The sequence below is a fragment of the Felis catus genome, chromosome A2 (assembly GCF_018350175.1).
Source record: "Felis catus isolate Fca126 chromosome A2, F.catus_Fca126_mat1.0, whole genome shotgun sequence".
Classification (NCBI taxonomy): Eukaryota; Metazoa; Chordata; class Mammalia; order Carnivora; family Felidae; genus Felis; species Felis catus.
The window spans coordinates 45,040,411-45,064,170 of NC_058369.1; the positions used below are offsets into that span (position 1 = coordinate 45,040,411).

At 36.8% G+C, this 23,760-nt stretch overlaps 2 protein-coding genes across 10 annotated transcripts in view; one reads left to right on the forward strand and one right to left on the reverse strand.

The window, feature by feature from the left end:
• TRNT1 (tRNA nucleotidyl transferase 1) overlaps positions 1-7,118 on the forward strand; it is a 35,661-nt gene extending 28,543 nt beyond the window's left edge. For all 5 annotated transcript variants that reach the window (XM_023249981.2, XM_006928946.5, XM_045051885.1 and 2 more), the window contains 3 exons: positions 1,255-1,448; positions 2,236-2,489; positions 2,666-7,118. In XM_023249981.2, the coding sequence (XP_023105749.1) occupies positions 1,255-1,448; positions 2,236-2,489; positions 2,666-2,920 (703 nt within the window). In that variant the 3' untranslated portion in view covers positions 2,921-7,118. The remainder of the gene's footprint in view (positions 1-1,254; positions 1,449-2,235; positions 2,490-2,665) is intronic.
• The window catches only part of CRBN (cereblon), a 47,711-nt gene that overhangs the window by 12,301 nt on the left and 11,650 nt on the right, over positions 1-23,760 (reverse strand). For 3 of the 5 annotated variants that reach the window (XM_045051884.1, XM_045051881.1, XM_045051882.1), the window contains 9 exons: positions 23,264-23,466; positions 22,278-22,427; positions 18,202-18,361; positions 9,830-9,892; positions 8,520-8,604; positions 7,807-7,922; positions 7,107-7,171; positions 6,326-6,457; positions 5,219-5,381 (listed from right to left, as the gene is read on the reverse strand). In XM_045051884.1, coding sequence (XP_044907819.1) covers positions 5,219-5,381; positions 6,326-6,457; positions 7,107-7,171; positions 7,807-7,922; positions 8,520-8,604; positions 9,830-9,892; positions 18,202-18,361; positions 22,278-22,427; positions 23,264-23,466 — 1,137 coding nt within the window. Of the gene's footprint in view, positions 1-4,831; positions 5,382-6,325; positions 6,458-7,106; positions 7,172-7,806; positions 7,923-8,519; positions 8,605-9,829; positions 9,893-18,201; positions 18,362-22,277; positions 22,428-23,263; positions 23,467-23,760 lie in introns of those variants that run through there. The other 2 variants (XM_003982431.5, XM_045051883.1) reach the window with 1 other exon arrangement.

The window sequence follows — 23,760 nt, forward strand, 5'->3', positions numbered from 1 at the left end:
ATGTGATACTTGTTTGTCTCTGACTTATTTTGCTTAGCATAATACACTCTAGTTCCATCCATGTTGTAAATGGCAAGACTTCATTCTTTTTGATCACCAAGTGATACTCCATTGTATATATAAACCACATCTTCTTTATCTATTCATCATTTGGACATTTGGGCTCTTTCCATACTTTGGCTATTGTTGATAGTGCTGCTATAAACACTGGGGTACATGTGCCCCTTCAAACAGCACTCCTCTGTTCTTTGGATAAATAGTAGTGGAATTGCTGGGTTGTAGGATAGTTCTATTTTTTTTTTTTTAATTATTGTAAGTGGCTAGTTTATGTGTAGTAATATTTTTTACTGCTTAGGATCACATTTGGAGTATTCTGTAACAGAGCCTACATATTTTGTTAGTAAATGTTCTTTAAATTTCAGTATTTGCAGACTCTGTCTTTGCAAATAATAGAACACAGGCTGACATCCATAGTTACTGTCATTTAATGTACATTATAAATGAATTTTAAAGATGTGTTCATACAGGTATACTTTAAGGCTTCTATTTCTGAGATTACAAGAAATACACTCCTGTGTCTGCAACTAGATGTGTCCTATTTGAAACTCTTTATTAAAAGTATTGAGGGGTACTAGGGGCTCCTGGGTGTCTCAGTCAGTTGAGCATCCGACTTTGGCTTAGGTCATGAGCCCATGGTTCATGGGTTCGAGCATCTCATCGGGCCCTGTGCTGACAGCTGAGAGCCTGGAGCCTGCTTCAAATTCTGTGTCTCCCTCTCTCTCTGTCCCTCCCCCACTCACACACACACTCTCTCAAAAAATAAGCATTAAAAATTTTTTTTAAAAAGTATTGATTGGCACAGACAGGCATACTTTGTACCCTGCTCCATTGATGGCATTCCGGTGTTGTTTGGGTGCCTTTCCAAGAATGCTATTTTATTCATCCAGTATAGGTACCAGTTCCAGGAAGTACATTTGATAGCCATTCTAAGTGGCTCAGTGATTTGCAAATCAGACTGAGCAGAGGGTTTTACTTCTTGCTAATTACAGAACGTTATTTACATTTTATTGGATCTCAGTTTTGTTATCTGGGAACAAAGAGAAGGTAGAGAGAATTGACCAGATGATTTCTAAGGCCCCTAATTCTGTTGTCTTGTAGAAGATGTATGGAATAGTACCAGTAAAATGAAAAACTAGATTTTTGCTAGTGATATGCCAACTAGAGGTAACATGGTCAGAAAATTTTGTTTTGTAGGTTTTATGGGAGAATTGTAGACAAGCCTGGTGACCACGATCCTGAGACTTTGGAAGCAATTGCAGAAAATGCAAAAGGCTTGGCTGGAATATCAGGGGAGAGAATTTGGGTGGAACTGAAAAAAATTCTTATTGGTAACCATGTAAATCACTTGATTAACCTCATCTATGATCTTGATGTGGCTCCTTACATAGGTGAGAAGAAGTTATAAAATATTTGAGATTTTGACAATGAGATACCTGGTTTACAATTTCATAAGAATGTCTGACTAATTCCAAAAGGAGAAAGAGTATTTTAAAGTAGGATAAACTGAGATCACGGGTAGGAGGACACAGCTCAAAGACAGCACAGCACTGAAGTAGGACACAGTGGCCTCTGGTAGCAGACCTGGGTTTGACTGATGCTTTGCCGCATATCAACTTTGTGATTTGGGTTAGTTCTTTAATCATTAGTTGTTGAATCTAAAAAAGGGGTGTGAAAATAGTTGCATCTATCTAAAGGAAGGGCTGAGACATTCAGTGAATTAATACATGTAAGGCACTTAAAGGGTAACATATGGAAATTAATGTTGTTACAATGTTCAGAAAGAACAGTGGTATATGCTACCGCATACTTAAGGAAACTTGGGTGTATTTCAAATAGTTATTGAATGGTGGGTGGGGGGTGGATGTTGTGTGACAGTAGTTCGGTGAGAAGTCAGTGGTAAGTGTCACTTGTGCGTCTGATACCATCGCCTCTGCCTCTGGAAATTAATGTTTTAGGGCTCCTTACTGTAGGTCTTGGGGGGATTATAGGAAAGAATAGCAACAGTTTAGCAGTGGTTTACCTGTAAGATGGGAGCATCACACTGAACCAGTGAGTTCTAGTGGCAGGACATTTAGTATACTATAGCCGTGATTGGTTGAGGAGATTAGTGTGTTTTATTAAATTTATCCACTGTAAAAAATAAAAATAGGTGAAAAATTGTTTTTGTCCCTACAGGCTTACCTACTAATGCAAGTTTAGAAGAATTTAACAAAGTCAGTAAAAATGTTGAAGGTTTTTCACCAAAGCCAATGACCGTCTTGGCCTCATTATTCAAAGTACAGGATGATGTCACAAAATTGGATTTGAGGTTGAAGATTTCAAAAGAAGAGAAAAACCTTGGTATATTTGTAGTTAAAAACAGGAAAGATTTGGTTAAAGCAGCAGATAGTTCAGAACCATTGAAACCCTATCAAGACTTCATTATAGATGTAAGTATATACAGGCTTGGTCAGAACTAATTTATTAATACTAAGACCCAGTGTGTTCTGTGGATTTCATTTATTTTAAGTGAAAAATTTCACATTGGTTATTTACCTTTTAGGATAAGATGATTAGTAAGCATTCTAATGTGTGGTGAAACTAAGTGTTTGATTTTGGCACTCAGTCTAGGGAATCTGATGCAACAACCCGTGTGTGTGAACTCCTGAAGTACCAAGGAGAGCATCGTCTTCTTGAGCAAATGCAGCAATGGTGCATTCCTCCATTTCCTGTGAGTGGCCATGACATCAGAAAAGTAGGCATTTCTTCGGGAAAAGAAATTGGGGCTCTGTTGCAGCAGTTACGAGAACAGTGGAAAAAAAGCGGTTACCAAATGGAGAAAGATGAACTCCTAAGTTACATAAAGAAGAGTGAAAATTGATGAGAGCTGATATTAAATAGCAGAAAATTTTTGGTAAAACTAGTTTGTTCGTTTTTTTCCCCTTCCCTCTTAGATTTAAGAGACGTGAATATATAGCAGAATAAAAGCCAGCGTAGAGGACCTCTTCAGATGAGTAAAGGTCTTATTTTGTGAGATCTAATTATATTTCAGGCAGTAAACTGAAGTCTACCTCCTCTTAATTTGATTTATATCACTGAACCCTGTGATTCTTTTGGAGTAGTTCCTATTGCAAATAGTATAGTTGTTTTCCCCTGTTGTAATCTGTCTAGGCTTTCTTCTTTTTTTTTGTGGTGTAGCGTGTTACTGATTGATCTTAAAACGTGGTAACTCGATAAAAGTGTTTCTTAATGTTTGTAATTGAAATAACTGCATTATTTTATCGTTCTGGAATCCAGGTAAGAAGTAAAGCTTACAAAAGTGTGTTGATAACACAGTAGTTGACAAAATGGCCTATATAAAATAATAAAGACCAGATGTGTCCCAGGTGGCTGGCATTCGTAAACCCAAAACTTGGTTCTAGCAAGCTGTTTTAGTACGTAGTTGATACTTTTGTCATAATTTATGCATGCTAGGCCTGAGAAAGGTTGGCTTGACAGTTACTCTTGAGCCTATTATTTTAATAAACATTCCCTTTGGAATTGGAAGAGAAATGTGTGTGGTATGTGACAGTATATATATATCATTACACATACGGTCTTTTAATTTCTTTTTTTAATGTTTCTTTGTTTATATTTGAGAGAAAGGGACACAGAATCCAAAGCAGGCTCCGAGCTGTCCGCACAGAGCCCGACGTGGGGCTCGAACTCATGAGGTGTGAGAGACGCTTAACCGACTAAGCCACCCAGGTGCCCCGCACACATGGTCTTTTAAAGTAAAAGGTTTGAGCTCTAAATGTTTTCAGTAGGTAAATGGGTGCAACGTATTATTTCAACATTGTGACATTTTATTTTTGTGTCGCCAGATAGGTCAGTAATTTAAGTCCCACTTAAAAATAGTGTTATATGCTTTTTTTGTTGTTTTTTTTTTTTTAAATATCAGAAACTTTTATTTGCAAGTGTCAGTAAACAAAATAGAACATTCTGAGGTTACACCTTTCAGATGGCAAAAGTAAAAGCAGCGTTCCTTCTCTGTGACTGGTTTCAGTGTAGAGATGTGCTTTGCTATGGGAAATAAGTTTTACTTTAGTGTAAGACTGAAGAACTAGTACAGTCCTATAAACCCAGTGTTCTCAGTAGTAGTAATAGCTTAGGAAAAAAAACTACAATCTTGGCATATACTCTTAAAGAACTGACAGCATTCTTAAGTTGCGTTTCATTTACTTCCTGTATATAAATAATGCAGCATGAGATTCAGTTGATGTTTTAAGTCTAGGCAGTCACAGCCATGGCATGTTTGGTAAAAGAAAATAATATATTACAACATCACAGATTTTAACAGTCTGCTTTTGGCTGGGCCTCATACATTTTTCCCCCCTTGGTTGAACTTTTTTCCCAGTTAATTTTGTAAAGCAGTGAAGGAATATCAAAATTACACAAATGTGAAAGGATCCAAAAAACACTTGAACATATAAGCAAAGAGGTAGGTAGCAAATCAGTCTATCTAGAACTTCATCTTAAATTATTGGCTTGTGAGTAAATATTTTACATTATTTAAACAATGAGGATGTGTAATATTGTTTGCTCTTAAAGTTTACTTACAATTTTTTTCAAGTTACATGGAACAAAATTGCTTACAAAATAGAGTCACTGTCACTTGGAGCCTTACTGAACAGGGTATGTTTTAGCATCCCTGCTCCATAGTAGTTTAGGTTCAAATTAAAGAGTAAATACATAAGTTACTGTTTTTCACTAACAAATACATAAGGAAATGAACACTTTTTTGGGGCTCAAATTGCATATTTTAACTCTTTAATATTTTCAAAATTTACAAATCAGTATGAGAGAAACTAAAGAAAATTAAAGCCTTTCTTCTTTGCCTCTTTCAAAAAGAGGAATTTCAACTATGTTTTCTGCAGGAAACCACCACTTTCAGTGAGGACTTCATGTCCTATCAGGGACATTCTGGCAAGCCAGAGTATAATGGTACCAAGGTACTAAAGTAGATATTCCTAATTTTAATTTAAATCTTCAAATACCATTTGGAACCTTCCATGTAATGTTGCTTTTTAACTTAGGTATGCATCAAAAGCAGGAATTTCCAAAGCAGATCTGATTTTTAGAAGACCAACTTGATAAATAACTTTATCCCTAATGTATTTGTTTACAAGCAAAGTATTACTTTGTCTGGACTTATCTCATCTTCAGTGTCTGGGATTGTGGGCAACAGAGCAGATCGAGTCAAACCCCAAAACTTCTGAGGTGACATGTCTTTTTTGGTGGCTGTAAATTTCCATCCAATATGGCTTGCACAGATCCTACACTGGGCGATAGTCCAGGCGTACCTAGAAAATTAAAAAAAAGGTATCAGGTAAGGAAACACATTTTTGTATCCCAAGCTATCACGGTAAATCTGTTAGGAAGACAGAGCCAAATTCTGTAATTTTGACTGTGCTCTTAAGCTGTGTAAAACTAATATTGTTAATGTGGATTAACTCACAGGTACTTTCCCTGGTGGTTTCATATTGCAGTCATGTTAGAAAACACCAACCAACCACCTCCATAAATATACTGGTGTCAAGTCAAAATGGGGGGTAGGATGGAGAGAGACTTGTATTTTAGAACTACTCGTCTACAGTAAGAATGATTTTGTTAGAAGAGTCAAACTGTAACTAGAAAAATCAACCAAACCATTTCTTACTTCCCTAGGGTATCTCTCTTAATTCTAGTTTTGTATCAAATAAGATTGGACAGTTCGAGTCACATGGTCCTAAGTCCAAAATGGCAAGTATAACCACTAATCCATACTCAGCTTACCTCTGACTACTTAGACTTTCCTCAGCCTTAATAGTATTTTCAACAACCCTAACAAGTTTCCAGGTGGTGCTGTATCAGGCTCATACTTTGGAGGCCATTCAGCAAAACCAGGACTAAATGGTTTCTGCATCTGTTTTGTCTATTACTGCTTGGGATATTCTCTGGTTTGACACATTATGGAATATACTGGTTCAGATACAGTTTTGCTGGGTCATAAGCCAGCTGATTTTCAGAATGAGCTAAAATGAAAGAGGTCTGGATTATTTAAGGATAACTGCAGTTGCCAACTTTCCAACTATACATTTAGTGAGACTATGCAAAAATACTGTTACTAGCCATTCTCAAAACGAACAGCATTTAAATAGAATTATTCATCTTAGTGTCTATTTTCGATTATAATTCTAACAACTCTGCTTAGAACTCTGGATTTTTCTGGACTTTTTTCTGCCCAGTTAAGGCACCACCATATTACCCAGGAAACCAGCTGTGTTCTGTAGAAGGTCGACCTATCAGATTCAAGTTGCAAGCCTTATACACAGTAAGCGTCTCATGCACGTATCCATGAGGATTCACGTAAGCTGCCATCGGCCCACATAACGATAAACTACGAGAGAATCAGCACAGAGGATAAGTCAAAATGGGAAGAAAGAAATGTCTAATGAGGTTATAAGAGGGAATAGCTTAGAATCCCGTTATGAAAACAGGAGGTTGGCAGTCAGCCCAGTTTCAGTCTACACGTTTGTAAAATAGGGAGTTAAACTTCATCTAAAGGAGTCTTTCACAGAGGGAGTACAGTGAAAATGTCCTTTGGGTCATCCTTGGGCTGCTGATTACTCTGTAGACAACAATTTCTCTATTGTCCTACACAATAGTGTCCTATTTGCAGTAGCAGTACATGTTCAGAAGCATGTCCTACTTTACCTTTGGCCCTGAGTGTAAGATACTAGCCTAAAGCATTCATGTTATCCTTATTCACTAAAAAGATACACAGATTTTCAAGCAGGAATGGGGAAGAAAGGATTGCCCCCTTATAATTGACTTGACCATGCTGATTAATACCTTACATAACTATTGCTGCTGAGTACCCAATCAGGAAGGGTATCTTAACCCCCTCCTATTTCATTTGCTGGAATGACTGTAATTTAATGGAGGGAAATATATGGAGAATGGATATATAGTCTTGACTATAATTCTGTTATAGGAGTTGGGAAAATATATCCAGAAGTACACTAAAAATGTAATAAAGCTCTCACCTGAATATTTCATTTTTGGTTGTTATTTCTGTTTCTTGACATTGTTTACAGCAAAGAGATGTACACTAAAAAGTTTAAGGGAAAATTAGTGGGGAAAACTCACGTTTGTTTAATTATGTAATTACATAGCTCATCAAGAAACTTTAGAGAAAGTACTGATCCCTCTGAATAACGTTTTCCTTCCAATCATTAAAAACTACAGTTTTTAGAGAAAGTGACACATACTCATTTCTAAAACTAATGACTTTATAGGACAGTGACATATGTATATATATAACCACATATGCTCCACATACAAATCAAACTTGAAACATTTAAAGGATGTAAAAACAATCTGAATGTATGTGTGATCCCAAATTAAATGTCTAAATTATCCTTTAAATATTTTTAATGTAGGGATGCTTGGAGGGGGCTCAGTCAGTTAAGCATCTGATTCTTGATTTTGGCTCAGGTCATGATCTCACTGCTTGTGAGTTCGAGCCCAGTGTCAGGCTCTGTCCTGAAAGCTCTGAGCCTGTTTCAGATTCTGTTTCCCTCTTTCTCTGCCCCTCCCCCACTCATGCTCTCTCAAAAATAAATATTAAAAAAATAAAAAATGTAAATTATATAAAACTAGCAAACAATTAATTTTCTAACTGCATGACTGGATCCCACAGATAATCTAGCCTAAGACACAGGTGTCATGAACATGGTGACTTACTTTATTCATAATATCTAGTTCACAGCGGAGTCGTTGGATGGCACTACCAATTTTAAGGAGCTGAATCCTTAATACATCATCGATAGGAAGACAAGCAGCTACTCTGTAAGAAAAATCTTAAAGACATGGTGGTTTTTCAAGTTTTATAAAGCAGATAATAAATAATGTCTTTTTGAAATAAACCCTCCCTATAGCATTCACAAAGAACATATTTCACATAAACAATACGAAAGTATACTAGCTATCAAGTATATACTCTTAGGAAGTTCTAAAATTAACTTCTTATAATTGGTTTTATAAATGTATTTTAAACATGAAAATCAAGCCCATGTTAATAGAATTTCCTCAAAGACTAGAAAAATGGCTACGGTAACTACCTAATAAACAGTGTGTACATAAGCTACATAAGTCCTAGAACTCGGGTCATATTTAATGCCACCTTAAACAGGGAAAGGAAAGTGTTAACGCTCAAGTTTTTCGATAAGAGCTAGTTACTGCAAGTTGTGCAGAATAGGAAAACTGCCTAAAATTAGAGTGCTCACAGAATTTGAGCTTTGCTACAATTCACTAAAATACTTTCTTTTAAACTGCTCAAGACAAATGTGTATGCTTTTCAGAATAAAACTATGAAACTAAAATTTTTGGTTTCATTACACAGAAAACAGTAATTTTAGTAAAACAAAAGCCACAGGAAGGAAGCAGACTTTTCGTACCTATTGGATTTGAAGGAAGAGAATCGTCTTTTAGATTTTCGTCCCATTCACGGAGCTGTTTCTTAATTCTATCCATTAAAGTTTCCTTGTTTAAAGTAAAAGCAGCCATAATAAGGTTCACAGACTTTTTACAATTTACTGCCAGATTTTCAGCTAGAGTTTCAATGTAAGTCCTCACTCTGTGTACTAAAATCCAAGTCCCGGTTTCAACTCTGTTGTCTCGCGCACAGATGGTCACGGCCCCGGCTCCTCCACCTGGCACTAAGGTGGCCTTCCAGGCTTCTGTCCTGCACTGTCTTTGTAGTGGCACGTGATCCTGACCTGCTGCCTTCTAGGTGTTTTCTTACGAACTGTGTGGAATTGGCCTCTCTTCCCCCTTTTTCTAGGAAGGCTTTCCTGACTCTGTCCACAGGGATAGCGGCCCCTATAAATTACAGGAGCACTTGCTATTTACACCTTACTTGGCACCCATTTAGTACACAAGAGTGCTTCCTGTCTTTTCACAGGTGTCTGCAAAAAACACTTGTCTGTTGCGCATTTGTAATGGCCCAAAGTGCTGAAGGGCAGAGTGAACTGTAGTTTCTTGCTGTTGTGCTTGTGAGAAGTGCTCAAATTTCAGTATTTACTCCTCCTAAGATTCCAAGTCTTAGGTGAGGGGGTTCACTAAGGGAAATGACTAACATTTGTTGAATGCCTACTGTGTGCCAAGTACAATAGCTATCACTCTCCCCATTTTAAAAACTGAATTTATTGAGATAGGTAATGGTTTGCCTCAAACCATATGGAAAATGATAGAAGTCAGGCTTTTAAAAGTCTTTGTGTCTAAAACCCAGATTCTTTGAACACTTCCAGTCTGCCTCTTACTAAGTTTTGCAAGGTATGGTGATGCCTAAGTATGACAATTTGAGGAGAAAGAACACTGGTGGATGCAGTAGACTTAACTGGGGTCAGGAGACCTAAGTTCATCTACTTGTTTAGGAAAAAAAAAACCAAAACACTGTTACGGGATTCTTTAATTTTCGAAACCTACCTACCACTTAACACATTTCAAATCCTTAATAGACCCTAAAACATCTCATTACCTTGTCCTGAATTTATAAGCCACTAGAAACTGGGAAAACGAAAAATTCTATAAAGGGGAAGTAAATCCAGCAGAGTTTGATTCCTTTGCATTCTACTTAAATGTAAAGAAGGGCATTAGTTCTGAAAATGAGATACCGCTGAGTATGAAAGCCTATGTTTCATTCTAATGACCCTTGATTATGACAAGGCTTACCCTAGAGATAAAAAAAGTACAAGGTAATACTTACAGCATCATATAAGGAATACAGCCAGCGAGGCCATGAAGTCAAATTTGCACAATGAAACTTTCTCTGAAAACAGAAAAAAAGTCACTTAAACTCTATATAGATTCTTATGGTGGAAAGAACAGTATTTCAAAACTGATTTTGGCCCTGGGAAATATGTTCTAAATTCAAAAATATGGACAAATTTTGTAGATAACCCTATTAACAGATGATTCATTACCTACTAAATGTGACAATCATGGTTTTACAGCTTTCAATTTATACTGCAAGTAGAATCCTCATTCTTACTGGGATGGTTTAACATTTTAATGCTGAGGATAACTTAGTGAAGTTATGATGAACTTGAAGAGTGACTAAACATAGTTATGTTACAGCATAACCTATCACATTATATGCCTATTAATCATTTGTTCAGTATATGCAGGGAAACTAAAAATATAATCCAAATTGTCTTTGTGTAAAACTTTAAATGGCTTTAAAGTGAATTACTGTAGAGGCACATATAATAAATGAGCCCATTCTAAGAAAAAAAATGATCATAACTTGAGAGTCCAGGATGAAGTCCCCCATTTCATAGAACTCCGGGAAAGGGAAAAACCACTGCGTAGCTCTTCCAATTGTTGTATTTTAGAATCCAAATGCAAGCATGCCTAAATCCATAGAAAAATATGAGTTAAATTCCAGTAGAATTTCTGTTTTTGATGGGAAGACTCAATAATTAAAATGTGAGTCCTCAAAGCACATATTCAGTGTAATAATACTAATGAGATTGGAATTTAGAAGCATAACTTAAAGTTCACCTGGAAGAAGAAGTGTGTAAGAACTCCCACAAAAGTTTGGGAAGAGAAGTATTCTACAGGATACAAAAATATGATTGGGAATGCGCTATAGCAGTGATATTAATAGGAACAAATTGTAAACAACCTAAATGTCAACGAACAATGAATACATTAGAATATGTAATACACTAGGGGATACTTTGCACCTGATCAAACAAGGCATATCAAACCTACAGAGCATAACGAATGATTACATCTTCCTCAATAAAGAAAACAAAACCTATTTAAGTACAGACATTCATAATTTTGTAAACTGTTAACGTGGGGCATGACACATGAAAAGTGGGTGGGAAAGGAGTAAGGTGGCTCAAAAAGGACTGTCCCAGAATAGAACAAGAAAAGCAAGCTGTAAGATTTAACAGAATGAAAGGGAAATCCTGTGCTTGCACCTGCATGACCAAATGAATGGGCATGAAATGAGGAAACATGGGTACACCACACATGTGAAAAAGACTTGGGGGACTCAGCTGATAGATGAACTAACCAATGTGCTGCAGAGCTCACATCCTACTCTCCCTGCAATCTTATGCTAGAAGATGTCCAGAATCTAAGAAGAGACAATAATGTTACCCTTCTGTGACAGTCAGAAATGGGAACTTTAGTTGTCAGGGGCAAGGATGCTAAGAGGAGGTCAACAGTTTGCATTAGGGATGTTTAGTTTGGAGCTGCCTCTCAAGGGGATGTGGTAATTTCTTCTAAATAATTTTAGGGAACTACTACATGGGTGAGGATGGACTTGTTTCTCAAGGCTCATCCACTAAAGCTCAAACCAATGGATTCTTTAATGAGAGGAAGTTTTGACTCAATCTCATCTTTCTTATATTTGAATCTACCAAAAGACAGGTCTGGGATGGCCTCCAAGTACATGTTCAAAAAGTGATTTAAGCCAGAGGAGCCAGATTGTAAGGCACTTAAGTTACTCTCCAATCAGTTCTTTAAAGACCAAAAACTAAGGGTAAAGAATTTTGTCACACTCCAAATAAATGCTACAGAATAAGCACACAGAATAAAGAACTACAACAGCCTTTCAAGTAACTGTGAATATGCAGTAATAGTAACGGCAACCACTTTATTGGTCTTAAAATAATTCTTTAAGGTTGGTAGTATTATCATCCCCATTTGAAAAAGAAGGAAACAGGCAAAGAAGGATGGTAAAACTTGCCCAAAGTCACAGTAAATGGGGAGCTGCCAGGCTGTGCATCCAGGGAGTCTGACTGTGACCATTATTCATTCAAGAAATATTCTGAGCACCCAGTACGTAGGTGTCAGGCATTATCTTTACACACTGGGAGTATACATACCAGTGACTAAAACAAAAAAAGGCCAAAATCATTGGAGCATATATTTTCTTGCAGAGCAGCTTACTTTCTAGCTGTATACTTAGAATTACAAAGTGACAAAAATCCAACAAATCTTCGGTCTGGCAGACTGACACACTACACACTCCCAACTCAGTTATTAGTATATACTTTACACATCAGAATGATCATTTTTATATTACAAAAGCATAGCATTTTACTTGGCATCCATGTCAAGATAAAGAGAAACCAAAGTAATTTATTCATATTGTAAACATGACTTCCCACTGTAACAGATAGAGAACAGAATGTGGCACACTAGTGTATTAAGAGCAATGCAGTGGGTCAGGATCCTTACCATTCGCCCGCCACCCTGCATCCTTTGTGAATGTGAACACGCTGCAACTCATGTGTCTCAGTTCTGTAACTTTTTAAAGTGAGAACATCAATAAAATTCTTTTTCAGGATTATCTTGACAGATTCTAAAGTTCTACTTACAGATCCATTACATGTTTATCCTTAATATTTGTGATGTGCTTTATACAGTCAACTATGCAAACTACAGCTAGCTTTTGAGCCAACGCCCAAATTTAAGCCATTTCAGTATCTCAAGTTTAAGAGTCCCAGTTTAGACTTCTGGCACAATGTCAATGGCTCCTGTCTTCTATCTGGGTAAGACTGATGGCAAGTTCTGGCAATTTATGAGCATTCTTCACATGTATCAACACCACAATTTACTTCATAAAAGGGCTACTCTTCAAAAAAATTTTTAGTAGTAGCCTAAAAGTTAGGTGCTTACAAGTGACCGAAGTGTGATTCTCTAGTAAAGAAGTATTCACTCTGGGAACAGGATTTACTATGGAAAGCAGGCAGAAAGGCCCTGAAAATGAATCTGTTCCCTGAAGGCAATCCATCACATTCCTCCATTGTAAAGCCTGCTTCAGATTTGCCTTCCAACAATGTGGAATGTTAAACAAATGTGAAATTCCACTTCAATGGCTCTTTGAAGAGTAATAAAATCAGAAAAGCAATGTAAAAGGCGAAACATGAATAATACATCATTGCCACTGATATACACAGTGGTCAAAGGTGGTCATTTGTTGTATTAAATCCCATCAGCATCAGCAATGTAAATAATAAAAATAATTTATCCCGGGAATGCAAGGGTATGCTCTTTCCTGCTCCGAGACTGCTAAACTACTAATGGCAGATACACAACTACAAGGATATAACATATGCCTGGGAAATCACTGCTCTGTCCAAGGAAGTCCCTGACTACACACAGCCTAAGCTCTCAAGACCTTTTTTTCTCTAACATAAAAAAAGCCAACAAATGTTACTGTCTTACTGCTACTGTTACTATTCTGGGACAAAGCAAAAAGTTGTCTTCGTAGACAAGTTCCTATGGAAAGGTAAAGCAGTAGTAGCCAGCGAGACCTTGAAAAAAGAAAAGACCAGTAATATATACCAGTCATATATTTATTTACAAAAATTAAAAATTGTCAACAGTTAGAAAAGTGTTAATGGAGGTACATAAAGAGACTGACAACAAAGCAGAAGAAAAGTAAAATAAAAAACATGAATTTGGTCTATGGTAAGGGGGCACCTTGTATCAGTGAAGGAAAATAGGGGCTTTTCAGAAAATGGTAATAGGACAATGAAGAGCCATCTGGAAAAAAAAAAGTGGAGTTGAATTCATACCAGGATAAACTATATGTGGATAAAAGCTTAAAAAGTTGTGATGACATTAAAAAGCAATGAAATCAAAGTCAAAAGTAAAAGATTACATTCTAAACATTTAAAAAAAAATTCCTTTGTATGAGGAAGTAATTTCTAGCTATAATTCAGCATACAGAAGCATTAACAAAAAAGGTAAATTTAACTACCTAAGGAAAAAAAAAACAAACCCTTCTGTGGGACACCAAAGACAAAGTCAAAAGACAAATCACAAACCAGGGAAAATGTGTGGAACTTACTAATTCCAGACAAAGGGTAAGTTTCCTAACATATGAAAGACTCCTAAAAATCCACAAAGAGCAAATACTATGAACAGGCACTTCCTAATAAAGGAAATACAAATTGTTATTCAACACAAAATGTTATACCTCATTTCATATCCAAAGAAATTCAAATTAAACCTCCAAAAAGATTCTGTGTTTTACTTATCAGTTCAGCAACAATTAAGTTGGATAGTACAGTGTGAAGCCATGATGACTACTGCTGTCAGACTACACACAGGAACAACCTCCTTAGTAAGGTACTCCAAGAACATCTGTCAAAATTACAAATGCAGATTCCCTGTCATCCAGTAATCCCAATTCCAAAATTTATTATATATTTTTGCCTGTATGGATGGTCATTTGTATACAACACTTAGTGCAGGTCTGTCATCCAGAGGTGACTGGTCATGTAAATTGTAGCCTAGCCATAGAAGTGAACACCGGGGCAACTTTGAAAACAAGAAAGCAGTGTTCCAAAAGTTGATACAGAATAATCTCCTGTAAGAGAGAGTAAGGTCTAGGATAGTAGTATATCTTTTCACCTAACAAAATGGAAAGAAATGAACATATTTGTGTCTTCAAAGAGAAATTCTCGAAGACCGAGAAACTAACATGTGAGCCCACTTTCAAGGGCTTTGCTCTTCAGAGCCAGAACCAGTGTTCAATTCTTTCCTGCTCCTGCTCCCTATGAGCACCATTTATAAATTTAGCAAGACTAGAAAGATAAGCACCAATCACTTTAATTGGTTTCCACATTTCATTTCTTTTTACATTTCATATGCAACTCTTTTCTCATCAACACAATAAGAGTATATAACAAAGAGAAAGTCTGGGTTAGGAGGGGGTGCACTTAAAAATGTATGTCATATTCCCAAGTACGTTAAAGAAAAGTTTCCTTATTGTGAGAATCCCAATACAATCAACCCAGCCAAGAGTGAAAGGCACTGTGACAGGAAAGGAAAGAAATAAGTATTAGTTTCAAAGATCAAATCACAGAATAAGGAATGTTTCCAGATGGAAGTGAGTTTTGGAAGAGTGTTCCCTGATTATACTAGCTAGCTTCTTAATCATTAGGGACATCTTGTCAGATGCACCCTTGTCAGAATGGAAGATTACAAAGGAATACTTGTGGAAGCTTAATTTTGTCATTTGGAATGTTCAGTTCTCAAGGGCAAATGTTAAGAAAAGTGTGTGCAAACAGTTTCAAGGTTAACTGAATACATCTCAGGAAGGCTACACTGCCGGACCCTTTAAGTATCGTTTCTGCTGAAAAAGTATTTGGCAACCACATAAGCTTGAGTTGGCTTAGAATCATCTAAGCATCTCCCAATTCTGACTACCTTAACTACCTGTCAGACGTGTAGACAAATGGATGCACTGCTTCATATCCTGGTGAGATGTAAGAGTCAGATCTGAATAAAGTGAATCGACCCTTAGATCTGTCCTAGGACAAGCAGTGTTATGTAATCCAGTCCCTGATAAGTCAGCATCCAGCTAACGGCATGATAAGCTGAACCACTGAGACAGTATCAATCAAAGCACATGGAGTTCCGGCCAATGGCACCTACCACCCCTTTTCCTTCACGTGGTGAGTGGCTCAAAGCGGCCTCTCTAAAGTAGAACAGAGTTTTTAGGTCATGTGCAGTCCAAAATAGATCAGCTAGCCATTTGTCTTGGCCTAGTGATCCAGACCCAAATTTCATAATCTAAGCAACTTTACTCAAATTTTAAAGAAGGAAACCCATTAAACAATTTGAAAAATACATGGGATGAAGGAATTGTATTTCCTTAAACCTTTCATACCTCTCTCCTTCCTTAGCACCTTCTGTTTAGTCCTTGGCAACTCTGAATATGAAAATAACATATTATATACATATTATCATTAGAGAAATAAATATGATTATTATCAAAGAAATATCACAAAGGGGAAAGAGAACCTGGTTCCAAACAAACCTATGCTTCCTTGGTCTTTGCATTTCTGGCTTTCTTGCTCTTGGTCTGCCAGTGACAATTGAGCTGCAAAGGCTTAATTCAGAACTAATATGACAAGCTAAGATTCTTTTTTTTTTTTTTTTAACGTTTATTTATTTTTGAGACAGAGACAGAGCATGAACGGGGTGGGGGGGGGGGTCAGAGAGAGAGGGAGACACAGAATCCGAAACAGGCTCCAGGCTCTGAGCTGTCAGCACAGAGTCTGACGCGGGGCTTGAACTCACGGACCGAAAGATCATGACCTGAGCCGAAGTCAGACACTCAACCGACTGAGCCACCCAGGCGCCCTGACAAGCTAAGATTCTTTAGCCACAGAATAGAAGAATTCAATCAGTAATACACACAAGAAGTAAAAAACCAGTCTTACTTGTTTAACCCACAGACAGGACACACAACCAGTACAGAGCATTTAAGTCAGGAATCAACTACAATCACTCCCACCCTATGCTTACAAATTTACAACAAGAGTTAAGTTAGGGTTTTTTAACTGTTGCTTTTTTAGCAACCAGTCTTAGTGTGGAAGAACTATGATATAAATCAAAATACATTACATTGCCTAAAACCCAATCCTGTGACTGAAATACATAATTATTTAAATACATAGGCAGCACCTTGATGCAGTTTCCTTGCCACATAACACCCAGCAGCACCCAGTGCTGAACACACTATTGGGCATGAGATGACTTAAAAAATTCCAAAACCATTCCCTTGGAGCCCATGTACATCAGAGCTGACTCTGACGTACTTATTTCAACAGTGACATTTAAAATGACTACATGACAGCAAAATCTTCCGCTGTTCTACCCTTAAACTTAAACAAAGGTAAAAGTGTATTTGAAGTGTCTGTATCAGGTTTGAAACAAGTACTGCCTAGCTATAGAAAAGTTGTCTGCAAAGTTAAAGCATACATATCTGTTAAATCTTCAAAAATATTAGTTTCAAGGTTGTGTGGGAATCCTTAAGCTATCTATTTCTACATTTCCCATTGGATTCTTTTTTAGAAATGCTTGTTAAAACACACAAAACCATATCTCAGACTGTACAACTGAGGTACAGATTACTAAAAACAAGAAACCTACAGACACCTGGTTATAAGCCTGCTGCCCCCCAAGGAGCCATCCTCACAAAGTCCTCTCTGAAAACTGGATGAGTTCTACCTTAGGAACATTACAAGTGGTGGTACACTGGCTAGTTTATAAGACTCCTTTATCAATTATCTATATTAATTTATATCAAATTAGGATCCTACGAAAATTTATCCAAAATTAAAACCTGTCCCACTTCCTAAAGAGTAAGGAGTGACTGATCAATGTAAGACTTTTCAGATTAAAATGGAAATGTCTCCATATTTTTAAAAGATAGACCTCAAAGAGCCGATTTTTTCTAAGTTTAAAGACTAGTGATCATTTCCTTTATGCAGAAATCATAAATATTAGCTATTTTCTAAATTTATTTAGGTTTCATTTTTTGAGAGAAAGAGAGAGCACGAGTGGGGGAGGGGCAGAGGGAGAAAGAGAATCTTACACAGGCTCGGTGCTCAGCGCAAAGCTTGAACTCATGACTGTGAGATCATGACCGGAGCGGAGAAGAAGAGTCAGACGTTTAACCAACTGAGCCACCCAGGTGCTCCACTATTAACTACTTTATACTCAAAACTGATACACATGAAAAATGAGTAGGAACAGGCTTCATCAAATTTTTTTCTGGGATAAAGAGTGATCTAGCCTAAAGGATTATGTGTGAGAATTAATGCCCAAACAAGCAGTGCTTTCACAGAGCACACAGTATCAAGCCAATTTTTGTGATGTCAACCATGTTATATAAAAAGAGAGCTAAAATGCTTTCAGAAGTCTAAAAGATTTGGAACATACTACTACCACTTGGAACTCTCCTCTCCTTAAGGTGATGTGTTTATGATTCAAGAGCCAAACATGTAATCTACTTAGAGTTTAGCAAGATTTCCACAGAACTAAAAATCACAAACTATTAACTAGTACACGGCTGATAGGCATAAAAGCAAGAACACCTTACAGTACTGTGACATTTGACTATTTTTGCAAACTGCTTTTACGTAAATGGCTGCCTATGAAATTTTTAGAAGCTCTAGCTTTGATCAAATGCAGCCAGAGTATTACCACAGAAGGTGTCTGGGGAGTGAATCATGAGACTTGTGTTCCTTTCTCAAATACAGGAAAAAAGCAACCTGTCTTCATTTTCTGAAGATGCACAAAAAATTAGTTTCTCACCTTCTGGTATTTCTGCCACCATTTATATGAATACTGGTCTTCCCATGAGACAGGTTTTGAAGGAAATATCTGGCATTTATTGAGGGATTCTAACTGAACTGCAGACATGGTTGAAGGCAACACACACTCGGGAAGAATTTGCACTTTAGCTTGCTGGATTCTAAAATAAAGAGAACCAAGCATGGTGTTCATTTTTAAAATAAACTAACTCAAACTACTAAGTTCCTAAACATTATGGGTAATTTTAAATACTAAGATTTTCAGTTTTTTTCTTAAATTTCAGTATTCGTCAAATGCCGACGTTAATATTATTGCAAGAATTTTCAGAAAATACTGTCGTTCGTAAATCATAGCAAAGATAACCTCAAATACAGATTTTCAATCTCACTGTAAAATGGAAAGTGAGATTTGTACATGTCAGACAAACACAGAGTTTATTAATGAAACAAAATTTTAAAAAAATCAATATACAACCATCTATTACCACTTGATACTTCTAAATTAGTTTCTCAGACATTCTTGGACACTCCACCTCTTCCAGCTCTCCACCTGCTCCCTGGCTGTTACACTTGTCCCTTAAGTCTAATCTCACTGGAGGAGTAGGCAAGTAAAGAAAGAGAAAATCAAGAACCCATTTATGTGAACAGCTAAAATAAGACTACAGAATTACATGTAGTCTGTATTTCTATGTGCATTCTTTTTCTCCTTCTCAAACATTTAACTTGAAATGCAAAGAATCAAAATATGCATTATATTATCTTCTTTTAATCTAAAAATTACTTAAATTCCCATGAGAGTGAAGTCACCATTTCCAGAATGCTATCTGAGAATATCATAACCGCAAACATCTTAATCATGAGCAAATGCCAATAGGAACACCGTACCTATGAGCTATTTTGTCTGGAAGCGTATCTCCTACAGTACAGCTCTTGAAATGTAGACTGTATTATACATTCAAATGCTGGAATAAAAATCTGTCAGACTGCCAAAGTTCAATATATAAAAGGTCTTTGCTTCATTATTAAGTATGTTTAGAAATTCTTATGTGGTTTTTCATATTAATCATGGTCCTGACCTACAAAAAGTGAGGAATGAAATTCTGATACTTCTGCTTACTAAATGAAACTAGCTAACTTGGTTAGACTCATTTCACTAACTTCTTTTCTTTCCTGCAAGATCAAAGATATGTCTACACAATTTCTCAGAATGTTAAAACAAACGAACATGTTCAAACTGTGTTCAAATGTTATTATATTAGAACTCCTAAAAACAATAACATCTTTATTTTCTTCACCTGTCACATGAACACAAATACTTGGTTATCATATTTTTAAAACAAAAGTGTGTGGCATTCTACAGAAATGTTTAGAAATCCGATTCTTCTTTAAGGTCACCAGTAACTAAATTAAAAATGATGTTTAACTCAACTATCACATAAGATTTTGCTGTATATGGATAAAAACATTAATGCTGTTGAAAAATTGGCTTACTGATCATTTTAATAATCAGTCTGTGGTGCCAGCTGTCTGAATTGCCTTGCAGGCCTGAGCAACACTGTCTGCTCCTCTTGTTAGACACGCCTGGGGTCAGCTGCACACAGGGCTGGTTCTTTGTTTTTAACATAAGCTACTTTTGTTTCTTCCCAACATGTTTACAGCAGTTGTTTTGTTATTATAGTTACATAATTTATATAAATGCTACAAAAACCAATGAAATGTGACTTAAGAAAAATTGCTATAAGAAACAAAGTTGAGCAATAAAAACTGCTTTCAAATTAGGTTTAGACAGTTCGAATAATTCTGATGATTAATGGTCTCAATTACCACAAGTAAGTGAACTTCTATAATTTCAAATAGGGTATTAATCTCCTCTTCTTCTCAATATGCAAAGGAATACTCAGGAATTTCTGAAGGGTTCTACGGTGATTCAATGACATACTTACACTTTTTAATTTTTCAAAAAAACCAAAAAACCCTTTCGTGTGTTCAGAAAATGCCAAAGAAATAAAGGCTCTTAGAAAAGGTTAGAAGGCAACCGTATAGTTTTTATAAATGAAGGGTCACTTACGTAAAAGACAAATGACTATTATCTCACACTACTTGACTGGAGAAAGGGAAATTGGCTTGAGTTTCGAAGGGGCTATGGAGGAGTTCCGGTAGAGTGGAAAGAGCATGAGTTTGGAAGTGAGGGGGCCCAGAACCAACCAAAAGTGGCTTACTACCCGCATCACTTTAGGCAAATCACTTAACCTCTCTGGTACTTGTTTGTCTTGTTTGGAAAAAGACAAAACTGCACTAGATTATCTACCTCCAGAGTGCCTTCCATCTCACCACTTCTACTGAAGGCAGCTACAGGGCTAGAGAGGCAGTGGAACCAGAGAAATCTCACTCCATGGAACCTTTTTACACTAAAAAGACTCACTTTTGTAAGAGGTCTTAGCAGCGGGCTACAGAATAACAGAACGTGCCCTTTCCAAGTTTTGTTTAACCCTATCAGTTTCATGTTAATCTTTGCTACTATCAAACACATGGTCTTTGACCTGTTTTCAGAGTTAATTGTCTACTGCCATCTTGTGTTCAAAACAGTCTTCCCACAGTCAAAAGAAAGCCTCAGAAACCTAACTTTTCTCCCAAGTCAAGTTTCTTTTATAGTTCCTATAATATAGTATTCACACAAATAATCAAAGATTTAAAAGAAGGAGGATATGAAGTACTTTAAATATGGAACTGTTAGTAAAATCTGTAGTAACAAAAGTTTGCTAATTATCACAATACACAGCCATCAGGAGGACACTGATTCATTCATGTGGCATTTATAGTCCTAACTATAGAACATACAGAAGTGTTAATCATTGATTGTCCTCAGGCAGTTCATCTATTGAGGGAGATAGACATACAATCCTGCAATGACAATACAACATGTTAACACCATGAGAGTCTGCACCATGAAATGTTCTGGGGGTGGGGGGGCACCACTGAGAGCTCTGGCACCTCACCCCTCATTTCTCTAGCCCCAAAGGGATGCCTCACCCACCTGTACTTACATAATTCAGTGATATTTGTAAATGCCCACCATGAGAACAAAACAAGACAAAACCTCCCAAGTTCTACACGTTCAGAGCATATCTGTTCAACACAGAGGTCAGATAAAATTGTCAGCTCTGGTTAGGAGACCAATTCACTAGGACTGGGTGAACCCCAAGAACCTGTATCTTTGCAATACTTCACAGGTGATTCTTATGTGCCAGAGTTAAGAACCACTCTCATACGAGGTAACATGCAATCATCAGGACAAATGCATATTTTGTTTTGCTTTGTTTTTAAAAGGATAAAACAAGGTGAATTGGATTTTTTTTTAAGTGAGGTTAGTGGTCCTTTAACTTGTGAAAAAGCTCAAACCGTGAGAGCTATGCCACACTGTTAAAACAATTATACTTAGAGAATTTCTAAACTTCGTAAGGTATAGAGACAACAAGAATTTACTGATCACTTATTACATAGTTAATACATTTGTGAGTGATATAAAATTCACACTAGAGATGGGCGCTAACTATAAATGGTTCCCCCAGCTCAGATGGCGCACTTCGCAGGTGCAACCACTGTGGCTTTCACTATCACAGGAACGCTGCAAACACCACAGCTGTCCTGGTGAGCGCACAGACAGCGAAGAAGCCTGTGGTCTCCCCACCCTTTTTCACTCTGAAGAGAGGCCTTCATTCTCAAAGAAGCCATATCCCCAAAGACATTGTTCTTTGGGTTTATGTTACTATTCTCAAATGTGGAGGGACATGAGAATCACCTGGAAATCAGGACAAAAGATGCTGCAGACTCACCCCAGGTTAACCACTCTCTAAGGGTGGGAGATGAGAATGAAACTCAAGCCTCTATAGTTTTAAAAACCTCCCATGTGGTTCTGATGCATACCCAAGTTGGAAACCACTAGGCTATACCTTCAAAGGGAAAGAGAACAACTAATCAAAAGTTAAAAAATGTCAAGGGTCAGTACAATAGGAAAAAAAATCTAAGAAAACCATCTCATTTAATGATACACATTTTAAGATATATGGTATTTCTTACCCATCTGACTGTGTTCTTAGCTCAAGAACTTTGAACCTTTGTCGTCCAATTGCTTTCACTTTCACTATCTCAATTCCAAAATCCTGTTCTTCTCGATAGGCATATATCTCTGCTGTTGTTCCAAACTGTGCTTCCCTCTCCTGTACATTACTTCCAAGGTAAATTTTAAAAGAAAATAGTTTTGAACATTAAATTTTTAAATATGCAAAGCTGGCAAAAGCAATACACATGATGAAAAAAATATTACAGCAAGTAGCCCTTATTGCAAAGCTATCCTAATTTTATTGTAAAATCACATGGGAGAATATAGATATATAATAAAACTTCAGAATTACAAGTCGAGCACTTCAGGAAAATAATAGATTTCTAGTTACTAAAGATGATCTAGGATCGGTAGGGGTTTAAAGTCTCATTTCCCAAACCAGGAATTCTTTTACTTCAGTAGACCATCATTTCTGCTGGTTATTATTAGCAGCATTGTACTGGGGTGGGAAATTCCTGTATTCATTTCTTGCTTCTACTGCTGCTTTCCTCCAGGTGCTATAGGATACTTGAAATTCAGCTTCAGTTTGCCACTGGTCTATAATGTGACAATGTATGAATTTTGAGAGAAAGAAAAGAACAAGCCACTCCTTTGTAAAGGTAACCCTTTACATTAAAATGGAAAAGCCCTCTTTCTCCTTAAATAATGAAAGTTACTGAAAATCCAATTCCAGAAATTTTTATTAAGTATTAATGATTTAAAAAATTTCAATTACCAGAAAGCTTAATGTGTGTGACAGGACATATCTGATTTGGATGGTAATGAGAACAATAAAAATACTCCTACTTGTACCTTCAGTCTTTTCATCACAATTTCTTACCTCACATTCGTATCCAATCTCTTGTGCATACAAAATAATAGTCAGTTTTGGCTTTAACACTGACCTCTGCTGTGACTCTACATGAAAGAGAGCATGTTAAGCAAATCCACTCTAATATTTTACCTGTATGCAAGAACCGCAAAGGTTCTGTCTTTCTGAATTAAATTCCGCACCATGCTGACTTCCTGAGGACGAAAGAGCTGAAGAGGTAAGGTCTGCCCAGGAATCAGGATCATCATCACCTGTGGCAGAACTGGAATAACCTGGCAGCTGTCGTCATCATGCAGAGTCCTGCCATGAAATTCTTCCATATCAGAGCCCAGATACTATTTAAGAACGAACACAATGATACACGGTCAGAGATACGTCATAATAAGACAAGCTCAACAGACCAAAGAACAAATCAGATTAAACGAAATATAAACGATAGGTACAACATTTATGTAAATAGTAAAGTTGGTGTATCAGCATCCCACGTGAAAATCTCATTCTGATTCCATTTCCATTATCTTGTGAAGATTGTCTCACACACAAATTCAAGAGCATTTTTTAGTTCAAAATATTTTATTTTGACTAAGATAAGAAAACTCTATGTCCAAATATCACAAATGACCACTATA